Source organism: Stegostoma tigrinum, chromosome 6 (genome assembly GCF_030684315.1).
Source record: "Stegostoma tigrinum isolate sSteTig4 chromosome 6, sSteTig4.hap1, whole genome shotgun sequence".
Lineage (NCBI taxonomy): Eukaryota > Metazoa > Chordata > Chondrichthyes > Orectolobiformes > Stegostomatidae > Stegostoma > Stegostoma tigrinum.
This window is the reverse complement of record NC_081359.1, coordinates 48,598,301-48,616,876: the sequence shown is the minus strand read 5'-3', so window position 1 is coordinate 48,616,876 and position 18,576 is coordinate 48,598,301. Positions and strand designations below refer to the sequence as shown.

Sequence of the window (18,576 nt, the reverse complement as noted above, 5' to 3'; positions counted from 1 at the left end):
CTATGACCCCTCGTGCTAGCCATTTCTGCCCTGGGAAATAGTCTCTGGCTATCGACTCTATCTATGCCTCTCATTATCTTGTATACCTCAATTAGGTCCCCTCTCCTCCTCCTTTTCTCCAATGAAAAGAGACCGAGCTCAGTCAACCTATCTAAGTTCCTTTTAAATATTGTAAGTACATGAATAGGAAAGGTTTGAAGGGATGGGGGCCAAAAGAAGGTAGTTGAACTAATTTAGTTTGGGATTATATTCAGCATAGCCTGGTCGAACCGAGGAGTCTGTTTCTGTGCTGTATGACTCTGTGTAGTTCTTAGGATCACAGGGTATGGACAGAAAGCAGATACAGAGTACAAAGTGGGATGATCAACCATGATCATACTGAATGGCTGAGCAAACTCCAAGTACAGAATAGCCTACTCCTGCTCCTATTTTCTATTCTCACGTTGGCAGGTTGTGACTACGGGAGAATTGCAAGGATTAGTACTTGCCTGACCCCCTCAGCAATTCACAATATAAATTAATGATTTGGAGTTGGTGATTAAATGCATTATTTATTGATTTGGTATATGTTAGAAAGCTAAATAGGAATGTATGTGGTAAGGAAGATGTAGAGGCTTAGGGAACAGACAAAAACATGACAGGTGGAATATTATGTGAAAAGAGTGAGGTTATCTACTTTGGTAGCAAAAACAGATGCACAGAATATTTCTTAAGTAGTAAGAGGTTGGAAAGTGTAGATGCGCAAAGGGACCCACATGTCCTTGTTGATATACCGCTGAAGGCCACTATGCCAGTGCAGGAATCTATTGGGAAGGCTCCATCACAAGAAGATTTGAGTAAAATGAAGTATTGCTTTAATTGTACAGACACTTGGTTAGACTGTCTGACAGCACTGCTCAGTTTGGGTCTCCTTATATCAGGCAAGATATTATTTGCCACAGAGAGTGCAATGAAGGATTACTGGACTGTTCCTGGATGGCAGGACAGTCCTGCGAAGAGAACGGCAAACTGAGTGTGTATTCTCTGGGAGTTTCAAAGAGTGAGGGGCAATCTCAATGAAACCTACAAAATATTTAAAAGGATAGATAAGGTAAATGCAGCTAAGTTATTTCCCCTGGTTGGGGAGTACAAAATCAGGGCAGAAAAATAAGGGGGACACAACTTTGATCCACGATGAAGAGATTTTTGGTTCACTCAGATGACTGTGAATCTTTGGAATTCTCTAACAGAGGGCTTGGAACCTCAGCCTTTGAGTATACCTCTCTTTAAGGTACAGATCCACAGATTTCTGATTGCTACTGGTAAATGGGGTAATGAGAAGAGCATGCATAAAGGCATTCCAATATGTCAAAATATTCAGTGCAAAATTTGGAAAGATAATAAATACAAAAACAATCTCTAGAGAAAAAAGTGCTCGGGAAGCTAATAGAGCTAAAGGCTGATATATCCTCTGGACCTGATGGAATGCGCCTATCACAAGAAAACGGAAGACTGGAAGTTGGCTAATGTGCTGCCATAATTTCAGAAAGGTGGTAAAGAAAAGCCAGGCAATGGTAGACCAGTGAGCCTGATGTCAGTGGTGGATAAGTTGTTAAAAAGGCTTTCCAAACAACAGGATATTCATGTATTTGGAAAGGCAAGGACTGATTAGGGATAGTCAACATGGGTTTGTGCATGTGAAGTTGTGTCTCATCACATGATTGAGCTTTTTGAAGAAGTGAGGAAGAAAACTGATGATGGCAGAGCACTGTACAGTGTCTACATGGACTTCAGCAAAAGGTTCAACATGGTCCCACATGGTAGATTGGTTAGCAAGGTTAGGTCACATGGAAAATAAGGAAAACTAGCCATTTAGGTGCAAAACTGGCTCAAAAGTTAGGAGACAGACACTGGTGGTGGAAGGTTGCTTTTCGGACTAGAGGCATGTCACCAGCAGTGTGCCACAACAATTGGTGTTGGGTTCACTGCTTTTTGTTATTTATATGAAAGATTTGGATGTGACTATAGCAGGTATAGTTAGTAACTTTGCAGAGGAGACCAAACTGGTGGTGTCATGGACAACAAAGAAGAAGATTACTTCGGAGTACAATGGGCCCTTGATCAGATGGGCAAATCGGCCGAAGAGCAGCAGGTGGAGTTTAATTTAGATAACGCGACGTGCTGCATTTTGGACAAGCCAATCATGGCAGGACTTACACACTTAATGCTAAGGTCCCGGGGAGTGTTGCCTAACAAAATGACCGTGGAGTGCAGATTCATTGTTCCTTGAAAGTGGAGTGCAGGTAGACAGGGTGGTGACGAAGCTGCTTGCTACACTTGCCTTTAATGGCCGGTGCATTGAATATTGGAGTTGGAAGGTCATCTTGCCGCTGTACAGGATATTGGTCAGGCCACTTTTGGAATACTGCATTCAATTTTGGTCTCATTGCTATAGCAAAGACATGTGAAACTTCAGGGGCATGGACAGGGTGAACAGCCAAGGCCTTTTCCTCAAGAAAGGGGATTCCAAAACTAGACAGCATAAGTTAAAGGTGAGAGGGGAATGACTTTAAAAGAACCTAAGAGGCAACTTTTTTACAGAGAGGATGGTGTGTGTATGGAATGAGCTGCCAGAGGTGAGTACTGCCTGGTACAGTTACAGCATTTAAAAAGTAGCTGGAGGGTACATAAACAAAAAGGATTGAGAGAAAAATGGGCCAATGCTGGCAAATGAGATTAGATTAATTTAGGATATCTGGTTGGCATGGATAAGTTGGACTGAATGGTCTGGTACTGTGCTGTATATATCTACACTAAAAGAGACAGAGGATGCACTCACAGTAATCTTTCAAGATTCATTAGACTCTGGAAAAGGCCTCACAACCGAAAAACTGCCAGTCTAACAGCTCTATTTAAAAACAGGAAGGCGACAGAAAAAAAAAAGACAGGTAAGCAAGTTAGCTTAACATCAAATACTGGGAAAATGTTAGAGTCAATTCTAAAGGATACATTTGCAAAACATTTAAAAACACAATACGCGATAAAGCAGAATCACTATGGATTCATGAAGGGGAGATCCTGCCTGGCTAATTTGTTGGATTTCTTTGAGGAGGTAACAAACAGGTTGGATACAGAGAAAGCAATGGATATAATACACTTGGAATTTCGAAGGCATTTGAAAAGGTAGGACAAAATAGGTTAATTAGTAAGACAATATTCCATGATGTCCATGATAATAGTGTATCAGCATGGAATTGGCTAATTAGTAGAAGACAGCATTAGATAAGGGTCTAGGCCCGAAACGTCAGCTTTTGTGCTCCTGAGATGCTGCTTGGCCTGCTGTGTTCATCCAGCCTCACATTTTATTGTATTAGATAAGAGGGTATTTTTAAGATGGCAACCTGCAACTCATTGAATGCCACAATATATATTCATGACTTAGATGAATAAAGTTTCAGCCGAACTTTCAGATAACAACAAAACAGGCAAGTGATGAGGAATAACAGTATCTGCAGAGGGATATGAAGAAGTTAAGCAAGTGAACAAAAACTTGACAGATGTAATATAATGTGGGAAAATATGAGGTTATGCATTTGGTAGGGAGAACAGAGGAGCTGGATATTATTTCAGCTGCAGCTTTGGAAATTTTGGGAGTTCTTGTGCATAAGTCACAAAAAGCTGGTGTACAAATTCAGGAGGTAATAGGGAAGGCAAATGGAACTTCATTTCAATGGGAACAGAATATAAAAAAATGGGAGGTCTAGCCTAAATTACAAGGCACTAGTCAGACCACAACTGGAATACAGTTCACAGTTTTGGGCCTCTCATCCAAGGCAAGATATACTGGTAATTGGAGACAATCCAGTGATCAACCATATGGATAGACCTTCATAGTCACATGAGGTGAGACTGAGTAGGTTTGGGCCGTTCTGAGGAAGAGTCACTGAACCCGAAATGTTAACTCTATTTTCTCCATCACAGATGCTGCCAGACCTGCTGAGCTTTTCCAGAAACTTCATTTTTGATCCAGGTTTGGGCTGTATTCATTGGAGCTTTGAAAAGTGAGATGCAATTTTATAAAAACATAAAAAATACTTATGGGGTTTGACAAGATAGACACAGAAGGGTTGTTTCCCTTTGTGAAGAGTCTAGGATCAGATGGCATTATCTCAGAATACGGAGGCACCTATTTAAGACAGAAATGAGGAGGAATTTCTTTTCTCAGAGTGCAGCAGTCTTGTGGAATTCTTTATTACAGAGTTTAGTAAAAGCGGAATCATTCAGTATGTTCAAGACAGAGATACACAGACTTTTTAAATCAGTGAAGCAACTATTGGGTCAGCCACGATCTCATTCAACGACACAGTAGAATCGATCGGCTCAATGCTCGATCTCTGCTTTTATTTCATATGGCCTCACAACATATATTAATGATTTGGATGAGGGGATTAAATACAATATCTCCAAATTGGCAGAGGGCACATTGCTGTGTAGAGGCTGAAAGATGAGTAGGGTGCAGAAATGTTCCAGTCTGAAAGACAGTTGACACACCATTTTAAAACAGAATGTAAAGAACAACTCTGCAACACATAGTTCTCAACAGGAAGAGGAAGAGAAGGCGTAGTACTTGAGGTACTGAACGAGGCTACCATGGATCAGTGCTGTGAAAGCAAAACAAAGGAGGCTCCATCTCTTCTCGGAGATTAGTTTTCTCAGTTCAACTATGGGAGAAATCTCCAGCTATGCAACTACAAAAGCCATCATAGCTAATGAATTCAGAATACAAGCTTCAAATCAGTGAACGATTCTTCAAACATTTTACAGTCTGCAAAGCTAACTCACTCTTGGGTCATCAGCATTGCTGTCTGACCAGCAGTTATTGCATGTCCCTAGTTGCCCTCAAGGAAGTGGTGGTGAGCTGCTTTCTTGAACTGCTGCAGTCTGTGCTGAAGGTAGACTCAGAATTCCATGGGGGAGGGAATCTAGTATTCTGACCCAGTGACACTGAAGGAACGGTGATTTCTTTCTAAGTCTGGATGCGAGTGGTTTGGAGGGGAAATTGCACATAGTGGTGTTCCTGTGTATCTGCTGCCCTTTCCCTTCTGGATGAAGAGGTAGTGTGTTTGCAAGGTGCTGTTTAAGGATCTTTGTCGAATTTCTGCAGTGCTTCTTGTACAGCGTACACACTGCTGCTTCAAAGCATAGACAGTGGGGAGAGTGACACTTGTAGATATTTGCCAATCAAGGAGGCTGCCTTGCCCTGCATGTTGTCAAGCTTCCTGAGTGTTGTTAGGGCTACATTCATACAGCCAAGTGGGAAGTATTTTATCACACTCTTCAATTGCCTTGCAGATGAAGAACAGGTTTTGAGGAGTCAGGTGGAAACAAGCCCTTTGGCCCAACAAGTCCACACCGGCTGTCAAATCATCCCACCCACCCATTCCCCTATAATCCATCTAATCTATACATCCCTGAACACGAAGGTCAATTTGGCATGGCCAATCCACCTAGCCTGCACATCTTTGGACTGTGGGAGGAAACTGGAGCATCCGGAAGAAACCCGTGCAGACATGAGGAGAATGTGCAAACTCCACACAGACAGTTGCCCAAGGGTGGAACTGAACCTGAGTTTCTACTTGACACTTTTCATCCCAAGCACAGCTATTGCCCAGGTCTTTGTCAATTTAGACATTGACTGCTTCAGTATCTGAGGAGTCTCAAATGATATTAAATGAAAAACCACAATTCTGACCTTGAATAAGAGAAGGTCATTGACAAAGCACCTGAAGATAGTTGGCCCTAAGATACTACCCCCAGGAGCAGAGAGATCTTGTGGTGCAGAGTTAATGACCCTACCTCTGAGCCAGGAGGCCTGGGTTCAGGCTCCACCTGCCCCAGAGGTGTGCAATGACACGTCTAAATAGTTTGATTTTAAAAATAATATCCTGAGGAACTCGTGAAGAGGTGTCCTGGAGCGGAGATGACTAACAACAACAATCACAAGCATCTTGCAATGTGCCACGTATGACTTCCCTTGATTGCCACTGACGACAATTTTACACGGGTTCTTTGATACTATACCCGGTCAAATAAATCCTTGATGACAAGGGCTATCACTCTCAGTTCACCTCTGGAATTCAGCTCTTTTATCCCTGCTTGAACCAAGGCTGTAACGAGGTCAGGAGCTGTGTGGTCCTGGCAGAAGCCAAACTGGCCATCAGTGAGCAGGTTATTACTGAACATTTGCTAATTGATAGCACTTTTGATGACACCTTCCATTACTTTACTGATGATCCAGAGTCAACTGATAGGGCACAATTGACTAGGTTGGGTTTGTTCTGCGTTTTATATACATGATATACCTTGACAATTTTCTGTATTGCTGCATCCAAGCCAGTTTGTAGCTGCTCTGGAACAGCTTGGCTAGAGGTGTGGCACATTCTGGAGCTCAAGTCATTGATACTATTGCTCGAATGTTTATAAACATGAAAGTCCTATAACCTTTGCAGTGTCCAGTGCCTCCAGTCATTTCGAAATGTCACGTGGAGCAAATCGAATTGGCTGAAGGCTGGCAACTAGGATGCTGAGGACCAGTGGAGGGGATTGATTTGGCACTTCTGACTGAAGACTGCTGTGAATGCTTCAGTGATAATGGGAACTGCAGATGCTGGAGAATCCAAGATAACAAAGTGTGAAGCTGGCTGAACACGGCAGGCCAAGCAGCATCTCCGGAGCACAAAAGCTTTTGTGCTCCTGAGATGCTGCTTGGCCTGCTGTGTTCAGCCAGCTTCACACTTTGTTATATTTTGAATGCTTCAGTTTTATCTTTTGCACTAGTTTGATGGACTTCACCAATATGGAAGATGGGATATTTGGTGCTGCTCTGGGTATGTCTTTGTGCACTCTTCTTTGAGTCAGGGCTGATCCCCTGGCTGAACAATAATGGGAGTGGGGAAAATGTCAGGCCATGAGGTTGCAGATTGTGTTAGAACATGATTTTGCTGCAGCTAATGACCCTCAGTACCTCATATCTTCACAAAGACATTACGGGTAGTCACTCTTACTGATAATGTCACGAATAGAAGAATGTGTGGCAGACAGATTCATGAGGATGAGGTCAAGTATGTTAGCTTCTTCACCACCTTCCATGGACCCTGCAATTTCCTTTATGATTTAGTTAACTCATCAGTGCTGCTGCTTCTGAACCACTCTTGGTGGTGAAATTTCCCATCCAATATATTGTGTGCATGCCATCCTCTATACTTCCTCCAAGCATTGTTCAAAATGGAGGAACATTGATTCATCAACTGCATGAGGAAAGGTTATTGTAATCAGCAAGAGTTTTTCAACTGATCTGGAGTCAAGTTGAGGGTGCTCAGGACGTCCACCTTCTCTTCCCTGCCAAAACTATAGGGTTTGCTTGTGCTCACATTCCACTCCACCAGCCTCTGCATCCAAAGGATCATAGGTTGCCTTTTTCACAAGATATTTCCCTGCCTGGTTAGCATTCTGCAGGGACTCATCCCTCTGGGATATCCTTGTCCACTCCTCCTCCTCCCTAACACCTACACGTACCCTCACAGCACCTGCACTTCATTCACCTTACCCTAGTAACTTCGCTGCTTACAATGCGGTCTCCCCTACATTGGGGAGATGAAACACAGGCTGAGTGACTACTTTAAAGAGCACCAACACGCTGCCTGTAACAATAATCCTGAGCTTTCAGTTGCCTGCCACTTTAATACATCACTGTGTTCCCACGCCAACATTTCTGCTGCAGTGCTCCAGTAAAGTTTAACGCAAGCTATCTCGGTATCTTACAGCCTTCAAGACTCAAAATTGATCAGAGCGTGAACACCCTCCTCCATCTTCATTGTCACACTCACATCCTGTTCTGTACGGGTTGCTCCTGGCACAACCAAACCTATTTTCACCTATCCATACTTCTCATTAGTACTCAGGTCAGCAGTTACCCCCTCTTAAGTTTATTATCAGCAATCCTTTTGTTCACATCTTCCCTTTTATCTCTCCTTCGACATCTCTACGTATTCTACTCCTATGTACCCAGTACTTCCTACAACCGTATGGGCACTCCAACCCACCCCACAACACTACTTCCTCAACGCGGCACCCCACACCCACCATCACAAGCATAAACACCATCACTGTCCAATTACTTTCTGACAAAAGGTAACTGGACTCTAAATATGAACTCTGTTTTTCTCTCCACAGACACTGCCAGACCTGGTGAGGTTCTTCATTGCCCTGTTTTTGTTTCAAATCTCCAGAGGTCACAGTTCTATATTTAATATTACCGCATTTCATTTATTCAATAGGAATGAATCTTCAGGTTACTGGAAAATCTTAATGCAGATTCCAGTTGTTTAGAATTAGTCAATGCCTCATTACAAATGCCACATTTATTTCAAAGAATAAAAGGCTGAGGGAAAGGGTTCAAGTCCCACCTCAGAAGCTAGTGGAATTGAAATTCAGTTAGTAAAATTTTGAGTTTAAAGTCCTTTGACAGGGCAGCATGATGGCTCAGTGGTTAGCACTGCTGCCTCACAGTGGCAGAGACCCAGGTTCGATTCCACCCTCGGGTGACCGTGTGGAGTTTGCACATTCTGTTTGTGTGGGTTTCCTCTGGGTGCTCCAGTTTCCTTCCACAGTCCAAAGATGTGCAGGGTAGGTCGATTAGCCACGCTAAATTGCCCAGAATGTCTGGGATGTTTAGTTCAGTGAGTTAGACATGAGAAATGCAGGGGTAGGGGAATGGGTCTGGGCGAAATGCTCTTCAGAGGGGCAGCGTGGACTTGTTGGGCCAAATAGCCTGTTTCCACACTTGTAGGGACTCTATCATTCTCTAATGACCATGAAAGTGAAATTCTCAATTTTTGTTTTAAAAAAACACTAGTTCAATGATTCCCGTACAAGGAAGGAAATCTATTATCCTTACCTGATCTGGCCTACGTGAGTCCAGATTCTGAACAATATAGTCAATTCTTAACTGTCCTCCAAAATGCAGTTCAAGGTAAATGGAGTAGGACCAACAAATGGTTAGCTATGCTCCTGATGCCCGTATCCCAAGGAAGAATAACAAAAAGACCTATTGACTTTTTCTTTTAATAGACGAATTTAAAAGGTTACAAAACTATTCAAAATTAAGTCTGAAACACAACAGGCTGAATTTTATGACATGGCTGAGGTTGGGTTTCTGCCAATAAAGAGGACATCTCGCATCATTCATTAGTACATCATTAGGTGATATATTCCCAATGTCGATCATCAGCATGGTTAGCAAATTTTTCCCAAGAGCTGCCCATTGCTGCTACAGCACAGATAAAGATACTTCAAAAGCTTGGGTACCCTCAGAAATCATTCAGCAAGGTCAAAAATGCCAGGGTCAGGTGGAAAGGCCAACTGATTAATGGAGCATCAGGGGTAGATTGTTAAGGATAAGTCATGTCATTCCTGTGAGGGAGGCTACCGTGGCCTCTATGGATTTCTCAGTGCCTGAAATGGGGACGCTTCACTCCTTTAGAGCCAGACATACACACGTCATGTTTCATTGGATGTTTTCACCAAGCAGTAGCAGGGCCAGCCTAAGCCAGTGAGTATGGGAAAAGGCATTAAATGGCCAATGAAATGATTCAGTTAGCCTCTTTAATTGAACAATGGCAAAATGCCAACAGTAGAAGGAAGAGGGCAAACAGGCCTCCCAACACCTTCTGTGTCACTTTACCAGCACTTCAAACTTTCAACCTGTCACCAAAGTGTTGATAAAATTCCAGCCAATGTATTTATGCTATTGCATTAACATTAGTTATGTAAACAGCAAAGATTACTTTTTTTTTCTGGTGAAGGGTCTAGGCCCAAAACGTCAGCTTTTGTACTCCTAAGATGCTGCTTGGCCTGCTGTGTTCATCCAGCTCCACACTTTGTTATCAAAGATTACTTATTGTAGCTTAGTAACTATGAATAATTTGGAAACATTGCTGCCAAATTCTCAGTTTCTTCACAGAATCAAAACAGTGTGGAAGCAGGCCATTCGGCCCAACAAGTCTACACTGACACTCTGAGCATCCCACCCAGACCCATCCCACTAATCTACACATCCCCGAACACTATGGGCAATTTAGCATGGCCAATCCATCTAACCTGTACGTTTTTAAGATTGTGGGAGGAAACCGGAGCACCCGGAAGAAACCCACGCAGACACGAGAATGAGCAAACTCCACACAGACAGTCACTCAAGGGTGGAATTGAACCTGGGTCCCTGGTGCTGTGAGGCAGCAGAACTAACCGCTGAGCAACTGTTCTTGCTCTGCGCTTCCTGCTCTTTTCTAATTAGATATGGGAGTCACTTTCTTCAGTGAAAATCAGTTAAAATGTGTTTTCAAGTCTTAATCATTTGTGACATATTTTCACTTTAGCAATCAATTGCAAAGTTGCGTTCCTGGGCTGTGATGTATAAAATTATCAACACGTTTGCAACAATGGTTAAAAAAAGTGTGACGCCAAGTTTAAACTAATAACAGCCAACTATTTTGCTGCCTATACTTTGGATAATGATTATAGTACCAAAGAAATTTCCACCTACCAACCCTATTCCTTCGAAAGCAAATATTGCAGAGCCAAAGAAAAGCGGATACTTTCTCCAACTGGCAGCCAAAGGAAGCTTCCTTAGATGAGGTATGTCCTAAATGAAAACAAAAGACTATAGATTTCAGTCCTCAAGCTTACAATCAATGCCTGAAATTCATACTAACATTAGCAGGAATAAACATTTTGCAACCCAAGGCCTAACCAAAAATATAGTGATATATTTAAATTACTAAACTTCATTCACATGGACCGTTCACAATTTCATACTAAAAATCGATGAAATTGCATAAGGCCAACATATTTAGACCCCTTACCAAACTTGCTTTTTTAAAAGCTGATTTCTTTTTCCATCCAAAATGTATAAAACTTGCCTTCTAGGCATTTTTTAAAAATATTGAGCAAAGTAAAAAGTTGAGACCCATGGTTCTGGACATAAACAAAGCTGAACAGGGTAGTACAAGAAATAAATAACTAACTCCAAGCTTGGATTTAAAACCCCTCGGACTGAAGGGAAAAGAAATGGGAGTCTTTAAGCAAAGGCCAATTGAACATTTGTGTGGAAAGTCTTAAATCCCAAAATGTTGAGGAACTCAGCAGCAAGAGAAAACAATGAGCTTTATCAAAGTAGATTAGGATTCAGGTCAAAACCTAGAAAAGATTTAAAGGTCCACACACATTGAATATATTGGGCAACAAAAGCACAAAACATCTCATTATCCAGATAAACTGTAACATTAACTAAGAAAAATAAATTTGAGTTCAAAACACAGACAGACACAAAACGGACTACGCTGGTATCACAAATAGGCAAGAAAACTGGGCAACAGATTGACAGAACCAGTTTCATATCAACTTTCAGAATGAATCTTCACCCCAATTATAGCACAAAACTGTTAAATAAAACCTACCAAGCAAGCCTCAGTCTCCATTCTGGATAGTTATTACATTGTTGTATCCCAGTAGTGACACATGTTTGCAAATTAAAGATTTTTCAATCTGCAATGTGCATTCTTTTATTAAAAAGCAGAACAAAGATACAAAATACACGGCTTATAAGTGTGGTAAGCATGATTTACTCAATGGTATAAGTAGTGCATATATTCTGCAAAAAAAAGTTTGTATTAAGCTTTATCACTCCCAAGCACCAGCAGGGAGAAACTGATGGTGTTAGGAGTGTGGCGGAGCTGTGTTACTCTAAAGTCAAGAAAGCATGACACAAAGAAATAATGTGCACACTCACTTTGTGACATGCTAATGTCTCACGTGTCATACTAGGTCTGGCACGGTGTAAAAGAAAGAAAGTGCTTTACATTTGTGTAGCAATTTTCACAACCTCAGGATCTCTCATTGCACTATACTGCCAAATAACTACATTAAGGTATTGCCATGTTACTGGAAATTCAACAACCAATTAGCACACAAACGCAACGTGATAATGAGAGATAACAAAGTATAGAGATGAACACAGCAGGCCAAGCAGCTTCTTAGGAGCATAAAACCTGACATTTTGGTCCTAGGCCCTTCATCAGAAAAGGGGGATAGGGAGAGGGTTCTGAAATAAATAGGGAGAGAGGGGGAGGCGGATCAAAGATAGATAGAGGAGGAGATAGGTGGAGAGGAGACAGACAAGTTAAAGAGGCGGGGATGGAGCCAGTACAGGTGAGTGTAGGTGGGGAGGTAGGGAGGGGATAGGTCAGTCCAGGGAGGACGGACAGCTCAAAGGGGCGGGATGAGGTTAGTAGATAGAAAATGGGGAGGTGAGAGGAAGAACAGGTTAGGGAGGCGGGGATGAGCTGGGCTGGTTTTGGGATGCAGCAGGGGGAGGGGAGATTTTGAACCTTGTGAAATCCACATTAATACCATTGGGCTGCAGGGTGCCCAAGCGGAATAGGTGTTGCTGTCCCTGCAACCTTCGGGTGGCATCGTTGTGGCACTGCAGGAAGCCCAGGATGGACATATCGAAGGAATGCAAGGGGGAGTTGAAATGGTTCGTGACTGGGAGGTGCAGTTGTTTATTACGAACCATGCGTAGGTGTTCTGCCAAGCGGTCCCCAAGTCTCCGCTTGGTTTCCCCAACATAGAGGAGCCCACAACAGGTTCAGCGGATGCAGTAGACCACATTGACAGATGTGCAGGTGAACATCTGCTTGATGTGGAAAGTTTTCTTGAGGCCTGGGATGGCGGTGAGGGAGGAGGTATCGGGCAGGTGTAGCACTTCCTGCGGTTGCAGGAAAATGTGCCAGGTGTGATGGGGTTGGAGGGGACTGTGGCGCTGACAAGGGAGTCACGGAGAGAGCGGTCCCTCCAGAAAGCAGACAAGGGTGGGGATGGAAAAATGTCTTGGGTGGTGGGGTCGGATTGTAGATGGCGGAAGTGTTGGAGGAAGTGTCCGACCCCACCACCCAAGACATTTTTCCATCCCCACCCTTGTCTGCTTTCCGAAGAGACCACTCTCTCCGTGACTCCCTTGTTCGCTCCACACTGCCCTCCAACCCCACCACACCCGGCACCTTCCCCTGCAACCGCAGGAAATGCTACACTTGCCCCCACACCTCCTCCCTCACTCCTATCCCAGGCCCCAAGATAACTTTCCATATTAAGCAGATGTTCACCTGCACATCTGCCAATGTGGTATATTGCATCCATTGTACCCGGTGTGGCTTCCTCTACATTGGGGAAACCAAGCAGAGGCTTGGGGACCGCTTTGCAGAACACCTCCGCTCGGTTCGCAATAAACAACTGCAACTCCCAGTCGCAAACCATTTCCACTCCCGCTCCCATTCTTTAGATGACATGTCCATCATGTGCCTCCTGCTGTGCCACAATGATGCCACCCGAAGGTTGCAGGAACTGCAACTCATATTCTGCTTGGGAACCCTGCATCCCAATGGTATCAATGTGGACTTCACAAGCTTCAAAACCTCCCCTTCCCCCACCGCATCCCAAAACCAGCCCAGTTCGTCCCCTCCCCCCACTGCATCCCAAAACCACCCCAGCCTGTCTCTGCCTCCCTAACCTGTTCCTCCTCTCACCCATCCCTTCCTCCCACCCCAAGCCGCACCTCCATTTCCTACCTACTAACCTCAACCCACCTCCTTGACCTGTCCGTCTTCCCTGGACTGACCTATCCCCTCCCTACTTCCCCATCTATACTCTCCTCTCCATCTTCGGTCCGCCTCCCCCTCTCTCCCTATTTATTCCAGAACCCTCACCCCATCCCCCTCTCTGATGAAGGGTCTAGGCCCGAAACGTCAGCTTTTGTGCTCCTGAGATGCTGCTTGGCCTGCTGTGTTCATCCAGCTTCACACTTTATTATCTTGGATTCTCCAGCATCTGCAGTTCCCATTATCGCTGATCCAATAAATAGAACAGAACGAGGAATTAACAGAAAATCAAAGTTTACAAGAAAATTAAAGTTCAATTAGTCAAAATAGGGAAACAAAAATTAGTGAAATATTATCAGTTTACATATACGCTGCATGTGTTATGTGAAAATTTCTCCAAATCTCCACTCAGGAAAAGAAGAGTCGAAAATATTATAGTGCTGTTTTTAAAAAAGGGGTTTTGTTTTGAGATGAAGGCACATGAATCCTATCAGTAAGTATTAAATCATGCCAAACGAGGCGACATCAGATTCCAGAGTTAACACTATCTAGCATTACATATTTGTATTTTTTAAACAGGTGCCCCTGATTAGCGATGAGGCATCTAACCTAATTGTCTTGGGCAGTACGGTGGCTCAAGTGGTTAACACTGCTGCCCCACAGAGGCAGGGACCTGGGTTCGATTCCACCCTCGGGTGACTGTCTGTGTGGAGTTTGCACATTCTCCCCGTGTCTGAGTGGGTTTCCTCCGAGTGCTCCAGTATCCCTTCTCAGTCCAAAGATGTGCAGGTGAGGTGGATTGATCATGCTACATTTCCCATAGTGCCCTGGGATGTTTAAGTTTGGTGGGTTAGACATGGGAAATGTAAGGGAATGGGTCTGGATGGGATGCTCTTCAGAGGGGCAGTGTGGGCTTGTTGAGCCGAATGGCCTGTTTCCACACTGTAGGGAATCTATGTCTATTCTATGTCTTGTTGTAACACTAAGACAGAAGTAAATAGAGACACCCCTGCTGTGGTGGTTTAAAAAAACTTGCAGACAAAGAACAGGAGTCAAAACGAGAGACAAATCTAATGATCTATACAACTAACAATCAAAAGACAGAAAGATTCTACTGTCTAGTAATCACTTGCATTTCAACATGCATCTCCACCAGTTGTGGCCATATCAGACACAATGCGCTTCAACTTGCACCTAATGCTTTTAGGTAAGTCCCAAGCACAAGTACCAAGCTATCAGAATCTCAATTATCTGTAGGAAAATTGATTTCTTGTATGTTTGAATTTCAGGATCCAGCTATCAAAGTCAAAGCAATCTCAGTTCAGGATTAAACTTCCTCCATATGGCAACATCAATGTGCATAACTGGAAATTTCACTGGTAAACAATTTACATCTACAAAAGGGCCTTCAATAGAATGAAATATGCTGAAGTGTACGACAGAAGCATTAGAATGGAGGATATTACAGACAAAGGGAGGGAGAAAGCTCCAAAGGGATTCAAAAACAGTGAGAACTTTACAATGAAGACATTGCTTGACCAGGAGCTGAAGTAAGTCAACAGACATCAAAAGGGGAATGAAACTTACCATGAGTTAAGGCATGGGAAGCAAGATTTCATGACCACAAGTTCATGCAGGTAGAATGTAAGAGACAAGCCACACATACATGGTGTCACTGGATCTAGAGATAATAAATGAGGCTTTCAGTAGCAAATGGAGTGAAACAGGGGCAAACTCAAGCCAAGTTTTGGAGGTGGTAATAGAGGTCTAATCGAAGGCACTGCTTAATGCTAGAAGTTAATCACAGGAGGAAACATAATAGCATGATTGCAGATAGACTGGCTTAGTTTTAAAGTTGCTGCAAAGGAAAGAAATGACAATACTATTTGTCCATCAAGTTAATAAATGTGGAGGCATGGTAGCTCCTACGACACTTCCGCCATCTACAATCGAACCCCAACACCAAAGATATTTTTCCATCCCCACCATTCTCTGCCTTCCGGAGAGACCATTCTCTCCGGGACTCCCTTGTTCGCTCCACACTCCCCTCCAACCCCACCACTTTTTCCTGCAACCGCAGGAAGTGCTACACTTGCCCCCATACCTCCTCCCTCCCCCACATCCCAGGCCCCAAGGTGACATTCCACATCAAGCAGATGTTCACCTGCACATCTGCCAACGTGGTATACTGCATCCGCTGTACCTGTTGTGGGCTCCTCTACATTGGGGAAACCAAGTGGAGGCATGGGGACCGTTTTGCAGAACATCTACACTCGGTCCGCAATAAACAACTGCACCTCCCAGTCACGAACCATTTCAACTCCCCCTCCCATTCCTTAGACGACATGTCCATCCTGGGTCTTCTGCAGTGCCATAATGATGCTACACGAAGGTTGTAGGAACAGCAATTCATATTCTGCTTGGGAACCCTGTTGCCCAATGGTATTAATGTGGATTTCACAAGCTTCAAAATCTCCCCTCCCGCTACTGCATCCCAAAACCAGCCCAGCTCATCCCTGCCTCCCTCTCACCTATTCCCTCCTCTCACCTCAAGCCACACCTCCATTTCATATCTACTAACCTCATCCCACCCCCTTGACCTGTCTGTCCTCCCCAGACTGACCTATCCCCTCCCTACCTCCCCACCTACACTCACGTGTACTGGCTCCATCCCCGCTTCTTTAACTTGTCTGTCTCCTCTCCACCTATCTTCTCCTCTATTCATTTTTGATCCGCCTCCCCCTCTCTCCCTATTCATTTCAGAAACCTCTCCCCCTCTCCCCCTCTCCCTTTTCTGATGAAGGGTCTAGGCCTGAAACGTCAGCTTTTGTGTTCCTAAGATGCTGCTTGGCCTGCTGTGTTCATCCAGCTCCATACTTTTGTTATCTCGGATTCTCCAGCATCTGCAGTTCCCATGATCTCTGATGCAGCATTCAAGTCAGGTGACTCAGACCAACACAGAAAATCCAGATATGACCTCTGCAAATCCATCAGGGAGGCAAAGAGATAGTACCTGACCATGTGACCAAGTATGGCAAGGTCTAAAACAACATTACAGGATATAAAATGAAACTGTGTAAGATAGCGGACAACGACGCATCCCTCCCTGACATGCTCAATGCTTTCTATGCTCGCTTTGAACCGAATCTCACCAGCATGGCAATGCCTGCCAGTCAACCCCATACACAACTGTTCTCTATCACCGCTTCAGAAGTTAGACCAGTCTTCCTCGGAGTCAATCAAGGAAAGTGACGGGCCTAGATGGTGTCCCCAGCCGAGCACTCAGACCTTGTGTGGACGAACTGGTGAAGGTAATCACTGACATCTTCAACCCCTCCCTTCGACAGGCCAAAGTCACCACCCTGCTTCAAGACGACCCCATCATCACTGTGCCCAAAAAAGCAGATGCAGTGTGCCTTAATCATTAATGCCCAATAGCTCTGATTTCAATAATCATGAAGTGCTTTGAGAAGTTGGTCACGGCCCACATCAACTCCTGTGTCCCCATCTGCTTCGATCCCCTATAGTTTGCCGACCGACATTACAGATCCACAGAGGATGCCATATCCCTAGCCCTGCAGTTATCCCCGGAACGTCTGAACATCAAAGACACTTACGTCAGAGTCCTGCTCATTAACTACAGCTCTGCCTTCAACACTGTTTTCCTCTGCAGACTGATCTCAAAATTGCGTGACCTTGGTCATGGCTCTGCCCTCTACAACTGAATCCTCAGCTTTCTGACCCATAGGCCACAATCTTTGAGGATAGGTAATAGCTTCTCCTCCACAATAACGCTCAACGCTGGAGCCCCCCCCAAGGATGCGTCCTCAGCCCCCTACTGTACTCCCTCTACACATTGCCATCTAAGTTTGGTGACAACACTACCACAGTGGGACAGATATCTAACAATGAATCAAAATACAGAAGGGACATAGAGGGCTTGGTGACATGGTACAATGAAAACAATCTGTCTCTCAACATCAGCAAAACTAAAGAACTGATCATAGATTTCAGAAAGAAAGGAGAACATGTCCCCATCTACATTCACAGAGCTAAGGGTGAGAAAGTGAAGAGCATCAACTTCCTCAGAGTGGCGATAACTGACGTGTCCTAGACTTCACACATAAATGTGACAGTCAAGAAGGCACAACAACGTCCCTTCGACCTTGGGCAGCTCAAGAAATTTGACATGTTGGTAAAGTCCTTCATGCGCCATTGACAGCATACAGCCCAGATGCATAACTGCCCAGGGCCGTAAGGAACGACAGAAGGTGGTATGCACAGCCCAGACCATCATGGAAGCCAGCCTTCCATCCACAATCTCTATTCACACAGTTTGCTGTCGCGGAAAGGCAACCTACATCAAAGACCCATCACACCATGGTAATGAACTCCAACAACCTCTTCCATCAGGCAAGAGATACAGAAGCCCAAAGACACACACTAGCAGGTTCAGGAATAGCTTCTTTCTGGCCATTATCAGACTGTTGAATGGACTCTAGCCTCAAATAATGTAACCTGTATGCCTCTTAAGTCTTTTTGATCTGTACATCCTTTGCTTGCTGTGATTTCTTATGCTGCTAGTAAACAAAGCTTCACACCTGACAATAAAGTCAATCAAATACAACTTTTCAATTTAAAGCATACCTTTACCTCCATAATATGGCTGTGTGGGGAGCAGTGCTAACCACTGAGCCACCATGCCACCTGAAATTGAGGGAGCACCCTTCATTATCAAAAGTTTGATAAGGTTCTGCCGGCAGATTTATACAATGCATTCAAGAATTGTAATCAACAGCATTTTACGAGTGAGCTTGACTATTATCACAGTACATGCTGAATATATGTTTGAAATATTAGGAAAAGAATTTAACCAATTGATAGTATT

The 18,576-nt window shown here is 43.9% G+C and overlaps 1 protein-coding gene across 6 annotated transcripts in view; it reads right to left on the bottom strand.

Annotated features, from left to right (window-relative positions):
- LOC125453247 (neutral amino acid uniporter 4-like) overlaps nt 1-18,576 on the bottom strand; it is a 223,857-nt gene that overhangs the window by 126,309 nt on the left and 78,972 nt on the right. For all 6 annotated transcript variants that reach the window (XM_059646545.1, XM_059646544.1, XM_059646543.1 and 3 more), the window contains one exon: nt 10,580-10,678. In XM_059646545.1, the coding sequence (XP_059502528.1) occupies nt 10,580-10,678 (99 nt within the window). The remainder of the gene's footprint in view (nt 1-10,579; nt 10,679-18,576) is intronic.